General features: G+C 40.9%; 1 protein-coding gene across 16 annotated transcripts in view; it reads right to left on the bottom strand.

Moving 5' to 3' along the window:
- Nucleotides 1-14,323, bottom strand: part of ADGRL3 (adhesion G protein-coupled receptor L3) — a 486,649-nt gene that overhangs the window by 256,015 nt on the left and 216,311 nt on the right. For all 16 annotated transcript variants that reach the window (XM_088056057.1, XM_088056043.1, XM_088056046.1 and 13 more), the window contains one exon: nt 2,749-2,962. In XM_088056057.1, the coding sequence (XP_087912183.1) occupies nt 2,749-2,962 (214 nt within the window). The remainder of the gene's footprint in view (nt 1-2,748; nt 2,963-14,323) is intronic.

The following is a 14,323-nucleotide window of genomic DNA, read 5'->3' on the forward strand; positions in this document are numbered from 1 at the left end:
TTCAAGCAATATTCCCAAGGCTGTAGACCGTTCCAGGGCAATACTTGCAGCAAGAACTCCTTGTGTTCCTTCTGCTTAGGGGGCTCCACAAACACACCGTAAGATTTATGCCTTTCCCTTTCAAAACAACCTCATGCAGTTGTCTGCAAAAATTAATTTATAAAAGCATACAGAAGAAAGGAACATGTTAGCTCAGGCTGTTGAGTTATTGGGGGTTTTTTTCAGGTTTTTTTTGGTGGGGGTGGGCTGGGGGAGCAATCACTAATGTCTACCATAAATCTCTCACTCATAGCCTCAGCTCACACGCTAGCACACACACTTTCCTTCCCCTCCTTCCCTCTCTCCCTCCCCACAGCCATGCCGGAATGCGTCCGAGTTGGCTGTGCAGTGTTGCTGATTAAAATCTGCCAGTAGTGAGACAACTTAGTATTGAGCCTACAAGGAGACTGTGTATTTATGAATGCAATAATTAATCAATGCATAATAAGCAGACACTGCACATACCACTTTTCTCTCCATACACAGACAACTTCAATTACCATGCAGGTTTCAGTGTCATGACAATCTTCAGTTCCCACTAGCTGCTCCCCCACCTTGCAGCATTAGCAAAGACAAGCTCACTGTGTTAGAGCCTACATGAATCTGCAAACCCACCCAAATACTGCTAAATTTATTAATTTTGCAGGTAGAGGTTTTCAGAAGAAAATGCCATAGTTAGTGCCACAACGACTAGGCTGTCACAATTTTCCTTTTACTTTTTTCAGAGGCTCAGCTGCAAAGTGTACTCAGAGATGTGAGCTGACAGACTGGTTTGCATCTTAAGAACATATTTCATTTTAATGGCTTTATTTTTAAATTGTTTCAACTCTTTGAATTAATGGAGACTTAAAAAAAGAAATGAGACTGACAAAAATGTAAAGTAGAATATTTTCCCCTTTTTTTACCTTTTAACATCAGGCTATATTTATTTTCAAGAAACTCAATAATACCCAGTAACAGGACTGCACACCTTTTCCCCCCTTCAGTGTCCATCCTCTCCAGCACCACTTTCTGCCCAAATGGAAGAACAGAGATACTCTGCCCCAGAGATGAGCTTCCCTGCTAACCCTCTGCTAAGCCATTTGAGCCTGCCCTGATGATACCTGGAGGTGAGTAATCACCCTAAGTTTTAATTGCAGTGCCATGGGCACAGCAGATGATTATGTGCCCTCCCTGAGCCAAGGGCCAGTGTTTATTGCAGACTTGCTGCATGTAGGGACTGACCAGAAGGTTGCAGAGATCTGCACTTGGCTCCGGAGCTGCTGCCTGGAGGACACTAATACATATATATATATATATAAAAATATTAATACTTTGTAACAGGCCACAAAGGGGATGACATGGCTTTATTCTGCCAATATGCAGAGGATTAAGGGTTTCTGCTTGAAGCCACTAACAACCTGAACAGGAGAATTACAGTAATTCCACTAAAACCACACCAAATCCAAGGGACTGGCTGATGGCACGTTGTTACTCTTCCCACTTCTGTCAAAAATGTAGCTGGCACAACCCTGTGTACAAGACTTCAACCAGCTACTCAAGGAGCTCCAACTTAAAGAATGGTCTTAGAGGAGCCACACACAGCAGTGGGGACATGTCCCAGGAGACTTCTCAACATTTTGAGACCTAAATACTCAACATACATCGGTTTCTAAAGGGAAGTCAAAAATAGCAGTTAGCATGTGAAACACAGCTGAAACTCATGTCACTTACACCAGTCCATTTTAGTGCACAGCATTTCACAGCAGACAACAGCAAGATACTCCATGAAAACCCTGCACTGCTTTAAGCCATGAGGTCACTGTTAGGACCCAAACACTGTTGTCATGACATCAAATAGCAACACTTTGCCTGTGCCAATGCCATTATTAATACCTTGAAATACTAATCTCTATTACTAATTAACAGTCAAATGCACTAAATAATTATTCATGTATTAGGAATGTATTACTGAATTCAATTACACTTTGAGAGCCGAGACTTATGAATCCTTCCCACAACACTACTTGTGCCAGAAAATATCCTTAAAAATTCAGCAACATTTAAAAGGCTTCTCATAACCAAGATACCTGTAGGTTGGAATAAACTGTTAGGCCCTGGCTCTGCAAGCCAGACAAGAGTCTGTCTACATGTCTGACTGTATCTCACCGTTTCCAAATGCAGCAGCCACACTTAACAGCTACAGTTACTCTACAGAAATTTAGCAGTTCATCAATGAGAATACCAATGCTTGACTGGAAATTCAGATCCTCCCTAAAACTAAGCCTGGCAACACAAGGAAGGATGCAGATGCCTCTATGTGTTTTGAAAACTAAATGTTATTCTGAACACAAAATATTGATTGTTTCAAGGAGATTACTGGCCTTCTGTTTGAACACAGCACAAAAACTAGTGAATATGCATTTTGAGAAAGATTTCACTTCTACATTCATTTAGAGCCTTGATATTTAGGTATTTTGGATGGAAAATTGGGATGCAGTGAGAATCTAGATGACTGATGAGCAGTACATACAGGAAATGTTATTTATATTGTGTGATGCTAAACCAAGTCGGTTAAACCCACAGTTTAGCAATGATAGCTGTAATTTTGTGCACATACATCCAGACTAAGTACCTGCATTTTCTCATGCAAACACACACACAAACTGGTGTGTACACTCCGGATTAAAAAAACAGCAGTCGGCAAACAAAGAATATTAAATACTATACCTTTGAGTCATAATCTTATAGGCATCTGGCAGATAACAGCGGATATTCTCCATCTGAGCAGGATCAGAGTCACAGATTTTATCATCAGTCCTGCCGTAGTTGGCACTTTCGATCATGATAACATCTGTTCCCGGGCAGCGCAGCTCGATGGGGTAACTCTCGCAGGACAGCTCCCTTCGGACCACAGCCATGGGCACTGGGGCACGGCTGAAAGCTGCAAGGATTAACACAGAGACACAGTCAACACTGACTTCCCACACTGAGGCTAAAGTTAAAAGCAGAATCACGTTCAGCAGCAGGTTTTGCCCGTATGCTGTGCTGAGATAGATTCGGTACCACTCAGATAAGAGCTGCAGAAACGGGGTCCGGTCGCTGGCTTGCTGGCTGCCCAGAGAAATCACTTCTCCACTCAGTGACTTGATTCTCTCATTTTAAAAACAAGCTACAGATCCCTTGTATACAGGGCTTTAGAAATCCCTTATTGAAAGAGGTAAATAGCAACTATGGCATTGTTATTATTTCTACTTACCAGGTGAAAAATTAGTTGGCTCTGATATATAAAATTACAGTCCTGCCTTGTACTTGAACAAGCAAAGAAAATTTTATGACAACAAGCAATCCAAGCACCGGGATCCCACCTGCTCAGCAAGATTGCACCTGTCCTACAGCAGATGTAATAACATCTGTATTGCTCCTGGTCCTTTTCTTAGTCCTTAGAAAAAGTGATCCTAATGGCTTTTGCTGTAGCCTGCAGCATGCCAGGGGATGGCCTGCAGGTTCTGGCAACCATCCCAAAGTCTGGGCCCTGTAGTGGTACTTTCCATGGAAATGCCAGTTTATGGGACACCAGATGATTGACATTCAGTCTTAGCTTTGCATTGGATCTGCCTAGATGGTCAAATAGCTGGCAAATACTTGTGAAATTAAAGAGCTCTCAGAAATCTTACCTGTTTTAAAAGAAATCCAGGCTACAGTTTGCAAAAGAAAAAAAAGAAACACACTTTGAGATGCCTTGAAAACAAAGCCCTAAAGTATTAGTAAACAATGTCACTTGACAACAAGCAATTGTATTTCCCATCTTTACAGCCTCTTTGATCCAAAGATCTTAAACAGCTTGACGAATGTGAATATATTAATCCCCAAATATCCACATGAAGTAGCTACGCATTGTCTTTCTCAACTCAGCCACAGAAGGGTTTTGCAGCTTCCAGAAGATCTCATGGGATATCCATGGTGATGCTAGGAACCAAATACTTGTTTCCCAGCCCAGCACACGAGTCACAAGCTGAAATAAAAGCCAACTCTTTTCCTCCTTTATTCCACAAGAATGAAAACTCACCTGCACCAAAAAGGTCTCCAGATGTAGGGAAGATGTGCTACATTTGTACATTTCCAACACAAAACCCAACATACAACTCAAGCCTGTCTCCATGTGATGGCGACAGAGGTTTAAGCCTCCAGTAGACTCATGGCCCATCTGATACCAGGCATCTTTCAGAAACTCCCTTTCCTCCTGGCCCCATTATAAAAACACCAAAATACCCTCTGCCTAAACCAAAAACCCATCCAATGTTCTGCTGGTTTGTTCCAGAAAACTTCCCCATGGTACATGCATACCAAGTTTGCTTATGGAAAAGAGTATATTGATGTTTATCAAAATACCATTTTGACCATATCAAAGCTGCCTGTCTGTCAGGCAGCAATCCAACACACTGACTTCCATGAATCCTTCTATTATTATCAGTTCTTTCATTATATGTATCACTGGACAGATTCTCAGATTCTGATTTCTGTAAATCTGCAGGGATTACTTAGATATCAGACCCTCCCTGATGTGCCAGAGGTGTGGACTAATTGCCAAACTCCCAAGAGAGACGTGTGCTTATTCTTGAATAATAGCTTGCACAATTAGCACAGCTTTAGGGTTTGGATCACTTGAGATGTTCTCCTTCCCTGAGATCAGAGAAACGGTTTTGCCCTGGGCTCATACTGCACCATGTATTTGTGTAACACAATAAATTCTCACTGCCACCAACTTCTCCCGTTACAAGAGGAGGAAAATGAGGAGGACAAGCATGAACCTCTAAGGTGCACTGCCTCATTCTTACCCTTGGCTTGATACCACCAGTCAACAAGGTGAGTGGAGGAAGGATGGGACAATGTCATAGACAACATTTGACAGAAGAGATAAGCCAGAAAGGCAGAGCCAGCAGAGCCCAGCAATTTTTGCCTACCCTACTAACAGCTTCAAGAGGCATTAAGTTAGCTTACAGGGATTTGTCCATAGAAACCTGCACCAAGCCCTTCTCTGTCAAACACTGGACTCCATGGCAAAAGGCCAGTGCTGACCAAAAAACTTCTCATGACAGGATTCTGATTTTGGAAAAGAGCTGTGGTGAGCTCTCCTCCCAAGCCTGTTCTTGCTAAACCTGAGCAGATTGGTGACATGGGAGGCAGAAGGTTTCTAGCAGCTTTTGGCAGAATGTTGAGGCCAAGGGCCCTCCCTCCTCCTGCCATGTGCTTAGATGACTCCTGTTAACTGCCAAAAAAATGACAAAACGAGGTTTACAGGCAATATTAGCTGTTTGGAGCTATGGTTTGGCCCAGTTCTTGGGCAATTTAGATCTTTTTCTCTGGAAGGTTAATGGAGGCTATACAAAGGGCAAAGAGAGCTGCTAATACTACTTTACTTTTTACAGTTCCCAGTACAGAATACAAAACTTCTGAGCCACATGGTTCAGAAAGTAAATTTTTGCTCTTAATTCCTATTTTTTGGGTTTTTTTTTCAGTAACTATTCTACAGCAAAGAAAGACATTGAACATGTGAGAGCTGAGGCAAGCCCTGCTTGAAATCACAAAAATTAAATGCCTGAGAATTCAACCATACAAACCTGGTGCATTTGTCCAACAGCAATACTGTACAAATGCAGCTAACAACTCTTGCGTTATGCTGGAAATAAGACATTAAGCATTACTAAAAGCAAGTTACAAAACCATTAAAGATATTTCTCTACCTCAAATGAGAACAAATTTCTAGCATCATGGGTGTGTCTCCTCCTGTACATGAGACTTTACAGAATTGATCTACTAAAATTGCAAGCATATCAGTTCCAAGGATGCCCCAAAACACCCCAAACCAAAGCTGAACACCCCTTCCCCAAAATAACAGCTCATTTTCTAGCCTCCAGTAAAGAATCTCTGGACAGATGCAAACATTTCTAGATTCGGCTTTAAACTTCCTGGAATTCACCTTTTTGCCTTTCACATAATCACTCGACCGCTTGCTGTAAGAAGGACAGCTTTCACTAACAGACACTTCCCTGTGCTATCATGGAGTCAACATTCACATTTATTTTCTGGATAAAAAGCATAAAAAATTTAACACCCTGGAAAAACCAGAAGCAGCTGAATACTGTAATACAGCATGATTTCTTATCATGCTTTCTCCTAAAGCAATAAGCACATGTTTTCCATCCTGCCATTGTCCACCAAATCACTTGCTCTCCATGGCTTTTCTTCCTACTCCAGTATCTGCAATAAATACTCCAAAGGGAGATTAAAGCCTGGTTGTTTATCTCCTTGTGAACACGTTTTTTGTTGTTGTGTCCCTATATGATAATCTTACTTAATCATTTTTACTGGTTTTCCTGTAAGGAGCAAAGATGTTTTGCTTTTTTGCTGTGAAACAAGATACATCAAAGCCCATCTGTGAAATAGACAGCACGACTGTATTAATTCATTAATTCACTTCTCTCTTCTTTGAGCAGCTCCCTATCTTTGCAGTCTCTCATTGAGCTCCTTATTTAATCTCCTAAATAAGTGACCTAATTGTTGGCTAGAAGTCAAGAGGAGCTGATGGCTGGTCACTAGTTTGAAAAACAGGTGTCTTTTTCCAGGATCCTATGTGCAGTCAGCCACCTAAATACAGAACTTAAAAAGAGTGTTTTTCAAATTCTTTAACGTTTAAATGTGTGCCAACTTGAGTTTTTTAAGTGCAGCCATTTGGTGGAAAATAATCCTCCTGAGCTTCTGCAGGGCAAAGTGAGAGTAGAGGGTGAAAAGGCAACAGATAATGACAGGATTTTATCTGGGCGATTTAGAACTCCTTTGTCTCTGCTAATTTCAGGAGCTGGAAAATTAAGTAAGTCATCAAAATCTTGTGCTTTTTCTCCCCCTCGCTTTTGACCTCAGAACATAATTGCCTCTTGTCATGCCTGCAGGGCACGGGCTTGTAGTTATCACTGTGTGCTTAATCAAATGCTGAAACAGCCTTTAAATTATGTGTCTCCTTGGCTGCTAGAGACTTGTTGAGCTCTGTTACATTTAGAGGCATGATGGTAGTAGATGTACTTTTAAAAGAAAAGTGTGGGTTGATGCTTTTAATTAGGTTTTATATGCAATTTTCCCAGCAAAGTCATGTTCTGGCTCAGAATTTTCAGAACGAAATTTCAGTGCATATTTAAGGGCCGTGAAACAAAAGCTGGAATTGTAGAGATAATTATTTTCACAAGCTCTGTCTATGGTTTGGTCTGCCCAGCTAAGTATCTGACTTACTGTTCCCAAGTGCAAACAGATCAGGCTGAGTGAAGAGGTTTCCTAGTAATTTGGAAGAATGCTTCTGTGTTTGTAATTTTGTGGTATTCAATACTCCCACAGTTCACCTTGGCTCTGTGGGGAAAAAAATCATAAAGTAATAATAAAAAAAGTCACCCTCCCCTTATTCTCAAGCCTACTCAGGTGTGGGTAGGAGCGGAAATCCTTTCAGTCAATGAGCTTTGTAGGGCTCTCTCCATTTTCTGAAGTGCTTTTCTAAACCAGGGCCCTGCTTCTCCCTATTAGGATATAAATGCTCCTTAGTACATTTTTGCAGCATGCAGACATTGCTCAGTATTTCTTCTCTCTCTTTTCCTTCATCCAAATTATGTCTGGCCTCTGATCTCAAGAACAATATTAATAGCAAGCAAAAGCTTGAGTTAAAGATGATGACAATAAACATTTCTCAAGCATCCAGTACTCCCAATTTCCCAGCATTTTATATCAACAAAGTTCTGACCAGCTTAAAAAAGCTTGGTTGGTCCAAAGTTCTCTGAAATCTTATGATTAATATAAAAATATGGAACTATCATTCTTTCTCCCCCACTTTCTCTACAGATGCTGACAAAAAAAAATCACAAAAAAACCCCAAAAAACAAAAAACACAACAACAAAAAAACCCACACACAACCACAAAACAAACAACTTTGTCTCTTCTTGATGGACAGGGTGGAAAAGCCTTTCTTCTACTCTCAGCCTGCAGTGGGGTTAAAGAAAGGTGCATCCTACAGACAAAGGCTGGTGCCAAGACATTGCAGCAAGAACTTGCAACATTCATATCCAGCTCCCCAGGGAAGAAATGAAGACTGAAGCCATCAGCAGTGCTGGACTGTTCTGGTCCCCACTCCCAGCTCTCCCCTGTGTGCCTCAGCTGATTGCTGTCTCATCTATCAACTGGGAACATTATCTTCTCTCCCCCATTAAGCACTCTAAAATCTGCCACAGAAAGGAAGAAGAGAATTAGATGTATCCTCAGAAAGTGAAGCATGTGGCTTCAGCTTTGATTTCCCCACATGAATCAAATACCCACATCCTCCTAGATCATCTTGGGCTTTCCTATTTTATAGACGATATCAAAAGTAATTTGCAACTTTCCTTTGGTCACCTTCACCTTGATCCCCTTTACCCAGCAAACAGCTAGCTATAAACAGACTTCAACACTGAAAGAGCATCTTTGTACATGGTGGGATGGAGTATACAAAAAAAGAAGAGAAACAGAAGGCTGTTCAACACCCCAGCCAAAGCAACCAAAGAAATAAAAGCTAAAAACCAGAAAATGCTCATACACTTTCCTGTGCTGTTTGTGTGGAGGTTGAGGTCAACTATCTTATGGTTCCATAAATTGCTTACTCTATCTCCATTATAACACACAAGGGGCACCTGCTAGGGATTTGCTCCCAGCTTCTGTGAGTGAAAACAGAATAGATATTCATCTCTAAGTTTATATCTGATGCCCTCCCTCACAATTAGAAGGATACACAGAAGGTTGTAGCAAACAGAGAGGATTTTCTGTGGGGACTGCCAAAATTCACACACAATCAGTGAATTTTCCAAGGTGACAGAATCATGGATACAAACACAATCACAAAAAACTCCAAAACCTAGCCAAGTCCTAAACCGAACATCTCTGAAGCAAGCATCTGTCTCCATGCAGAAGCCTCATGAAAAGCACCTTTTATTGGTGCAGATCTCCTCCCACATTTCTAGTCACCCAAGGTCTCAAAACAATGATGGACCAACAACTGGCCCTTTCCACCACCCTCTGGATGCCCAGTAAGGCCAGAGGATCAAGCACCAGACAGCTACATCCTGGGGTAATTCTACTGCTCACTCTTCATAACACCAACACTCCTCATCTCTTTGCCACAGTCGGCTGATAAATAGCCTTATTCTTCCCCCTTACATTCCCAAAGTATGGAGAAGCTTTCCTTATGAGTAAGAAGCAGTGAATTCTCTTAGAATCTCTCAGTATCTTCCTAGGGAAGAGAAAAGAAATTCACTGACAGTGGGCAAAGTATACTGTGGAAGACCACCAGAAAAAGCCAGAAACAGTGAAGTGGATGCATTTGCACCCAGGGACGACTGTTCACAAGGGAAATCTGTCATTGCAAGGCCCTGGGAGAGAAGAGAACAAAGTGATAAAAGAACAAAACCACAGAGTGGTAGCTCTGAATGGAGGAGTTTGACAGGAGGAGGTGACTGATGAAGATGGCCTGAGCCAGGGAGACCCAAATCGGGGCTGTGGGAGGAGGAAGCAGTGCGACAGCAATACGGCGCTTCCCGTCTCATTCTCCATCCCCACCTTCTGGGGCTCATGGGCTGCTGCCTCACCAGTGAGGGACGGGAAACTCAGAACTGCAACAACTTGCCTTTCAACAAGGCCTCATCCTCACCTATTTCCCCCTTGTGGAGGGGTGAATACCTCTGAAGCTGATCTCTACACAAGGTGTCACCAAGGGCCACCACCCTCCAAGCTGCTGAAGAGGCAGTGGTCTGGGGTAAGTCCACCTGCAGGAGAGTGCTGTTGAAAGGAAAAGGGTTCCTGCTTCCTTCCCAAGACAAACTCTCCTACCTCCAGCCACGGATCCACTGCTGGACGTGCATCCAGTTCTGTGCTTGCTGCACCCTTCATGAGGCAGGTAGCACAATAATTCACCAAGAAACCAGCGGGGGGAGAAAGGAAGTGGGGAGATTTCTGCTGTGCTGATAGAGTTGAATCAGCTCAGAAAAGATTAGTTCAGGTCATAGGAAGAAAGGAAAACATTTTTACAAGGAAGGGAGGCTGAATTTAGAGTGCTTTTCAAAAATACATGACAACCTACCTTCAAATCTGAGGTCAGAAGCACAGTCTCACCCTGAGCTAAATGTCACTTCAATTAATTTAATTAAAACAGAAGCAACAAGTTGAGAACAACAGACAAACAAAACATGGCCTTCAAGGGAATGTTGAATACAAGTATATTAATATTTAGGCCCCATCACACGAAAAAAGTTATTCCCGACTATCTTTTCCTTCGCAGTGGATCATCTAATTTGTAATGAAAGGCACATATTAGATACTTATGGTACAAATGTTCTTTAAATTTACAGGCTTCCTTCACGTGAATTACCTTTCATCAAGTGTAGGAAAGCTGTGAACAGACAGGAAAAGCACTTGAGTTTAAAGCCCTGCACTGCAGTGCTTAATTTCTATAAGCAACCCTTATGATAAACTTGCCCTCCAGCCTAACAGTGACATTATTAAAATGTCTGGCTTTTATATCCTGGTCCGTAACACTGAGACATTTGTATTCTCAGTAAAGGAAGCATTAGGTTCTGAGCCACAAAGGGACCTGTGGCTGTAAAAAAGGACCAGACTTTTTTACAAATCCACACACCACAAATTTCGCTGGGGTCCTTAGTAAGGAAAAACATGCCACTTATTTCTTACCCAACTCAAAGTTATTGTTGTCACAATAGGCACTCAACTGCCTCCAAAAAAAACCAAAAACCAAAAAACAAAAAACCAAAAAAAACACAAACCTAAAAAAAAACCCCAAAAACCTCAAATTCAGAGAAGCTTTGACTTTGACATTGCTGAACAACCTTGGTATCTCAAATTTAATACAGCACAAATTAATGTAGTGAAGCAAGTAGGACTTGAGTAATAACAGAATTTGCCCCATTTCAAATTACTCCAGTGTAGGTTTAAATTGTAGCCATTATTAAGGTTAATTTTTTAATCTAATATAAAAACGTTTTTTAAACCACCATAACAGGTATGATCATAGAAGCAGATAAATGAGCACCAAGGGTTCAGCCTAAGAACATTAAGTAAAAAGAATCTGTTCGTAAGTTTCACATTTCATTTCATAAGCTCATTTAAAATTATATTTTGTTTTTGTTCCCGTTTAAAACACTGGCTTAAATTCCCACTCTTTCTAAAAGAATGCAAAGATAGAATAGCTTTCCTGTTACCAGCAGAGCTATTTTAGGTTTGCCATTAGAATGCTCTTCAGTAGGATTTAGTGGTGGCCTAGATGGATATTTCCCAAGTACTCCTCTGCATCTTGTACCACTGTGAACTGGGAGGTGGCAGCCCTGGGCTAAGGAAGCAGGACGAGGATAACTGGAGGAGGCCAAGACACAAATGCATTCTCAAAAGTTGGAGATAGTCTACTACTGAAGATGAAACAGAGCCCAGATTTGACTTTTAACTGAAGATGAAACAGAGCCCAGATTTGACTTTTATCTCACCATGAGAAAAAAATGTGGGGGGCAGGAGAAATCCCAAACATAAAACCCACACCAAAGTAACTAACCAAAACACAAAAAAGTAAGGAAGAGACCCAGTGAACTCAGTAGGTTCAGAAATTCTTTTAAAGGCTGTGGAAAATTAGACAGGTTGGATATATTTGGAGCTTTGCTGAAGAGCTGCAAATAATAGATTCCTACCAAGTAATACCTTCGCAAAGTTAAAGTTTAATTTTGATTTACAGTTCCCTGAAAAGCCTCTGAAGGGGAACATTAAAGCTCTTGTAGAAATATCTGCATTATTACAGAAATGATGAACAGCAGAGTGAAGATTACTTTGTGCTGTTTACAGACTTGTTTATCAGAGCAGTAAATCTATTTTTAAGCTTGTACTGCCTGGAAAGGAGAACCATGTGAAATCTGGAAAACTGTCCAGAGAAAAAAGACAGGCAGACAAAAAAGAATTTCTACCAAAGTGTTAGAGCCTGTCACTCAAATATCTGTAGAAAAGTCTGGGGCCCCAAATATTTAAATTAAATATTAAATATTTAAATATTTAATTTAAACCAATTGCTTTACATCAAAGGCCAAAAATGACACCTTTAGTGTTCATTTTACAAGAAGTTACCCAGACCTCAAAGACTAGTGTAACCATGTCAAGGAAGTAATATGGCTAAATCATAGATCATTAATAACTGATTTTTCTTTGTGTTTTAGCCTTCACAGCTCCTTTGAGTCTCTGCCATAAACAGCAACACAGAATTTTTTCTTTCCACTAGCCATAACTGTGAAAGTTTTATAAAGAAGTCTGAGACTACCTTAAGATCTTGACTTCTCAGAATTGCATTCCATTATACTTTTTATATGTACGCACTTCTTAAACTTCTAAAAAAGCATGATGCACATGAAACAGGCAAAATGGCAAGCAAGCAAGTAGTTTACTACATGGCAAAATGACATTTGGGGTCACCTACTGAACACACCTTAAAGGTCACTGAATTTAGAAACCAATGGGTGCTTCTTACTTTAGATTACCTGTGAATAATTTACAAAGATAACCCAGTCCCCAGCTGCTGGATGAGGTTTTCCATAGCATGCCACATATGAGCTCCATCCCAGGAACACTGGCATGAGATCCAAGATCCCTTTTTGCTGATACACTAGCAAGAATTACAAGTAGGCTGTGCCAAGCCGTTCTTTCCACTCCTCTGAATGACGACTCCCCAAACTCTATGACATTTACTCCCCCTCCTCCTTTGACCTCAAAATATCAATGATTTCACCTTGAAGTTACTAGCAGCTTCAAAGAGCTTTTCAGAAGCATTTACATGCATCTGAACAGTAGCCAACTTTATTCACTTCCCCTCGATCTTAAAGAACAGTAGGAGAATTTAATTTGGGGAATGAACTGAAACATGTACACTTGCTCCAGGTGGAAATATACCTGAAGTAAAAGCAGATTTTCAAGGAATTCACGTATTTTTGCTTGTAGTACCCCTTTCTCCTCAGTAGAAAATAGCAAAACATTAAAACTAATGAATTACCTTTCAGAAAATGCTTCACCTTCTAGGAAACACAACTATAATCTTGAGTGATGAAGTTTCCTATTGTGCCCACCTGCTCACAGCAAGCACTGTGCTTAATTATTTTCCCACCTAATATAACCCATGCAAATATTGCTCCAGAAACACCTGTATAGGTAGATTCGGGTGTGTGTGGATGTAATACATGCACACAATACTGCACCCATCTCAAGGTGAGTCACAAAAAGATAATTAAAGAAAAAAAAAAAAAAAATCAGAAATATTACTCAGCTGTAGGCTCCCAGAAATGCCCTGGACATATCAACTGCTCCCAGAAAAGTCATGTGAACAGCTGAGAGCTTCTGGGCTTTGTAGCAGGGAGGGGATGCTACCCTGTGGTACCACCAGGACTGCCACTGCAGATCTGGGGCAGCCAGGGCACAACAGTGTGCCCAAACTCACCTTACTCCATTTTTATCTGCAATAAACACTCTGAATCCTGCTCTCCCACACCTCACCAGCTGTGGAGGTGTCCCAGGATACAAGTTTCTATTCATTTTCCACTCCAGCCCTCAAGTGGTTAACAATAGCTTAAAAAAGCATTTTAAAATCAGCAATAACAAGTGTGAGTAGTCACAGAGACATTGTGCTAAGTAAAGAAACAACAACAACAACAACAAAAAAACAAAACAAAACAAAAAAAACCCAACAGAAAAACAACCCCAAACAAAGCCACAACCTCGTACTGGTTAAAAGGAAGCCTTGCTCTATGGAAGTCCCTGCAGCACTGGATATCATAATTAATTACTCTAGGGCTCCTTCGCAGACACCCATGTGCACAACTGAATAAAATGAGGGTCTGTGACCCAAAGGACGCTTTAAAGAGAAGAGGAAATACGTGCAGGTTAGGAACAGGAGCTACAGTGGCACACAAAAGGAGAGTCATGCAGCATGAGTAACAAACAAACAGGTGCAGATGCTACACTTGAGGGCACAATGCTCACCAGTTCAATGAAAATATGGCTGAAAAAAAATTATCTAAGTTGCTTCAGGAGAAAACCACTGCAAACAACTGTGATGGATGGAAGACTCTATTTTATCCTTCTCTTTTTTTTTTTTTATTTTTTTTTTTTTATAAACACAATCACTAGATTTGTTTCAAATTGTCCTCCTTCAAGAGGTAGATGAAAGAAGTAAATCTTTTGCTGATCTCTCTGGCAGCAAAA

This window comes from Pseudopodoces humilis, chromosome 6 (assembly GCF_049639895.1).
Source record: "Pseudopodoces humilis isolate 2021_Gansu_Grassland_sample_001 chromosome 6, ASM4963989v1, whole genome shotgun sequence".
In the NCBI taxonomy this organism is placed as follows: Eukaryota; Metazoa; Chordata; class Aves; order Passeriformes; family Paridae; genus Pseudopodoces; species Pseudopodoces humilis.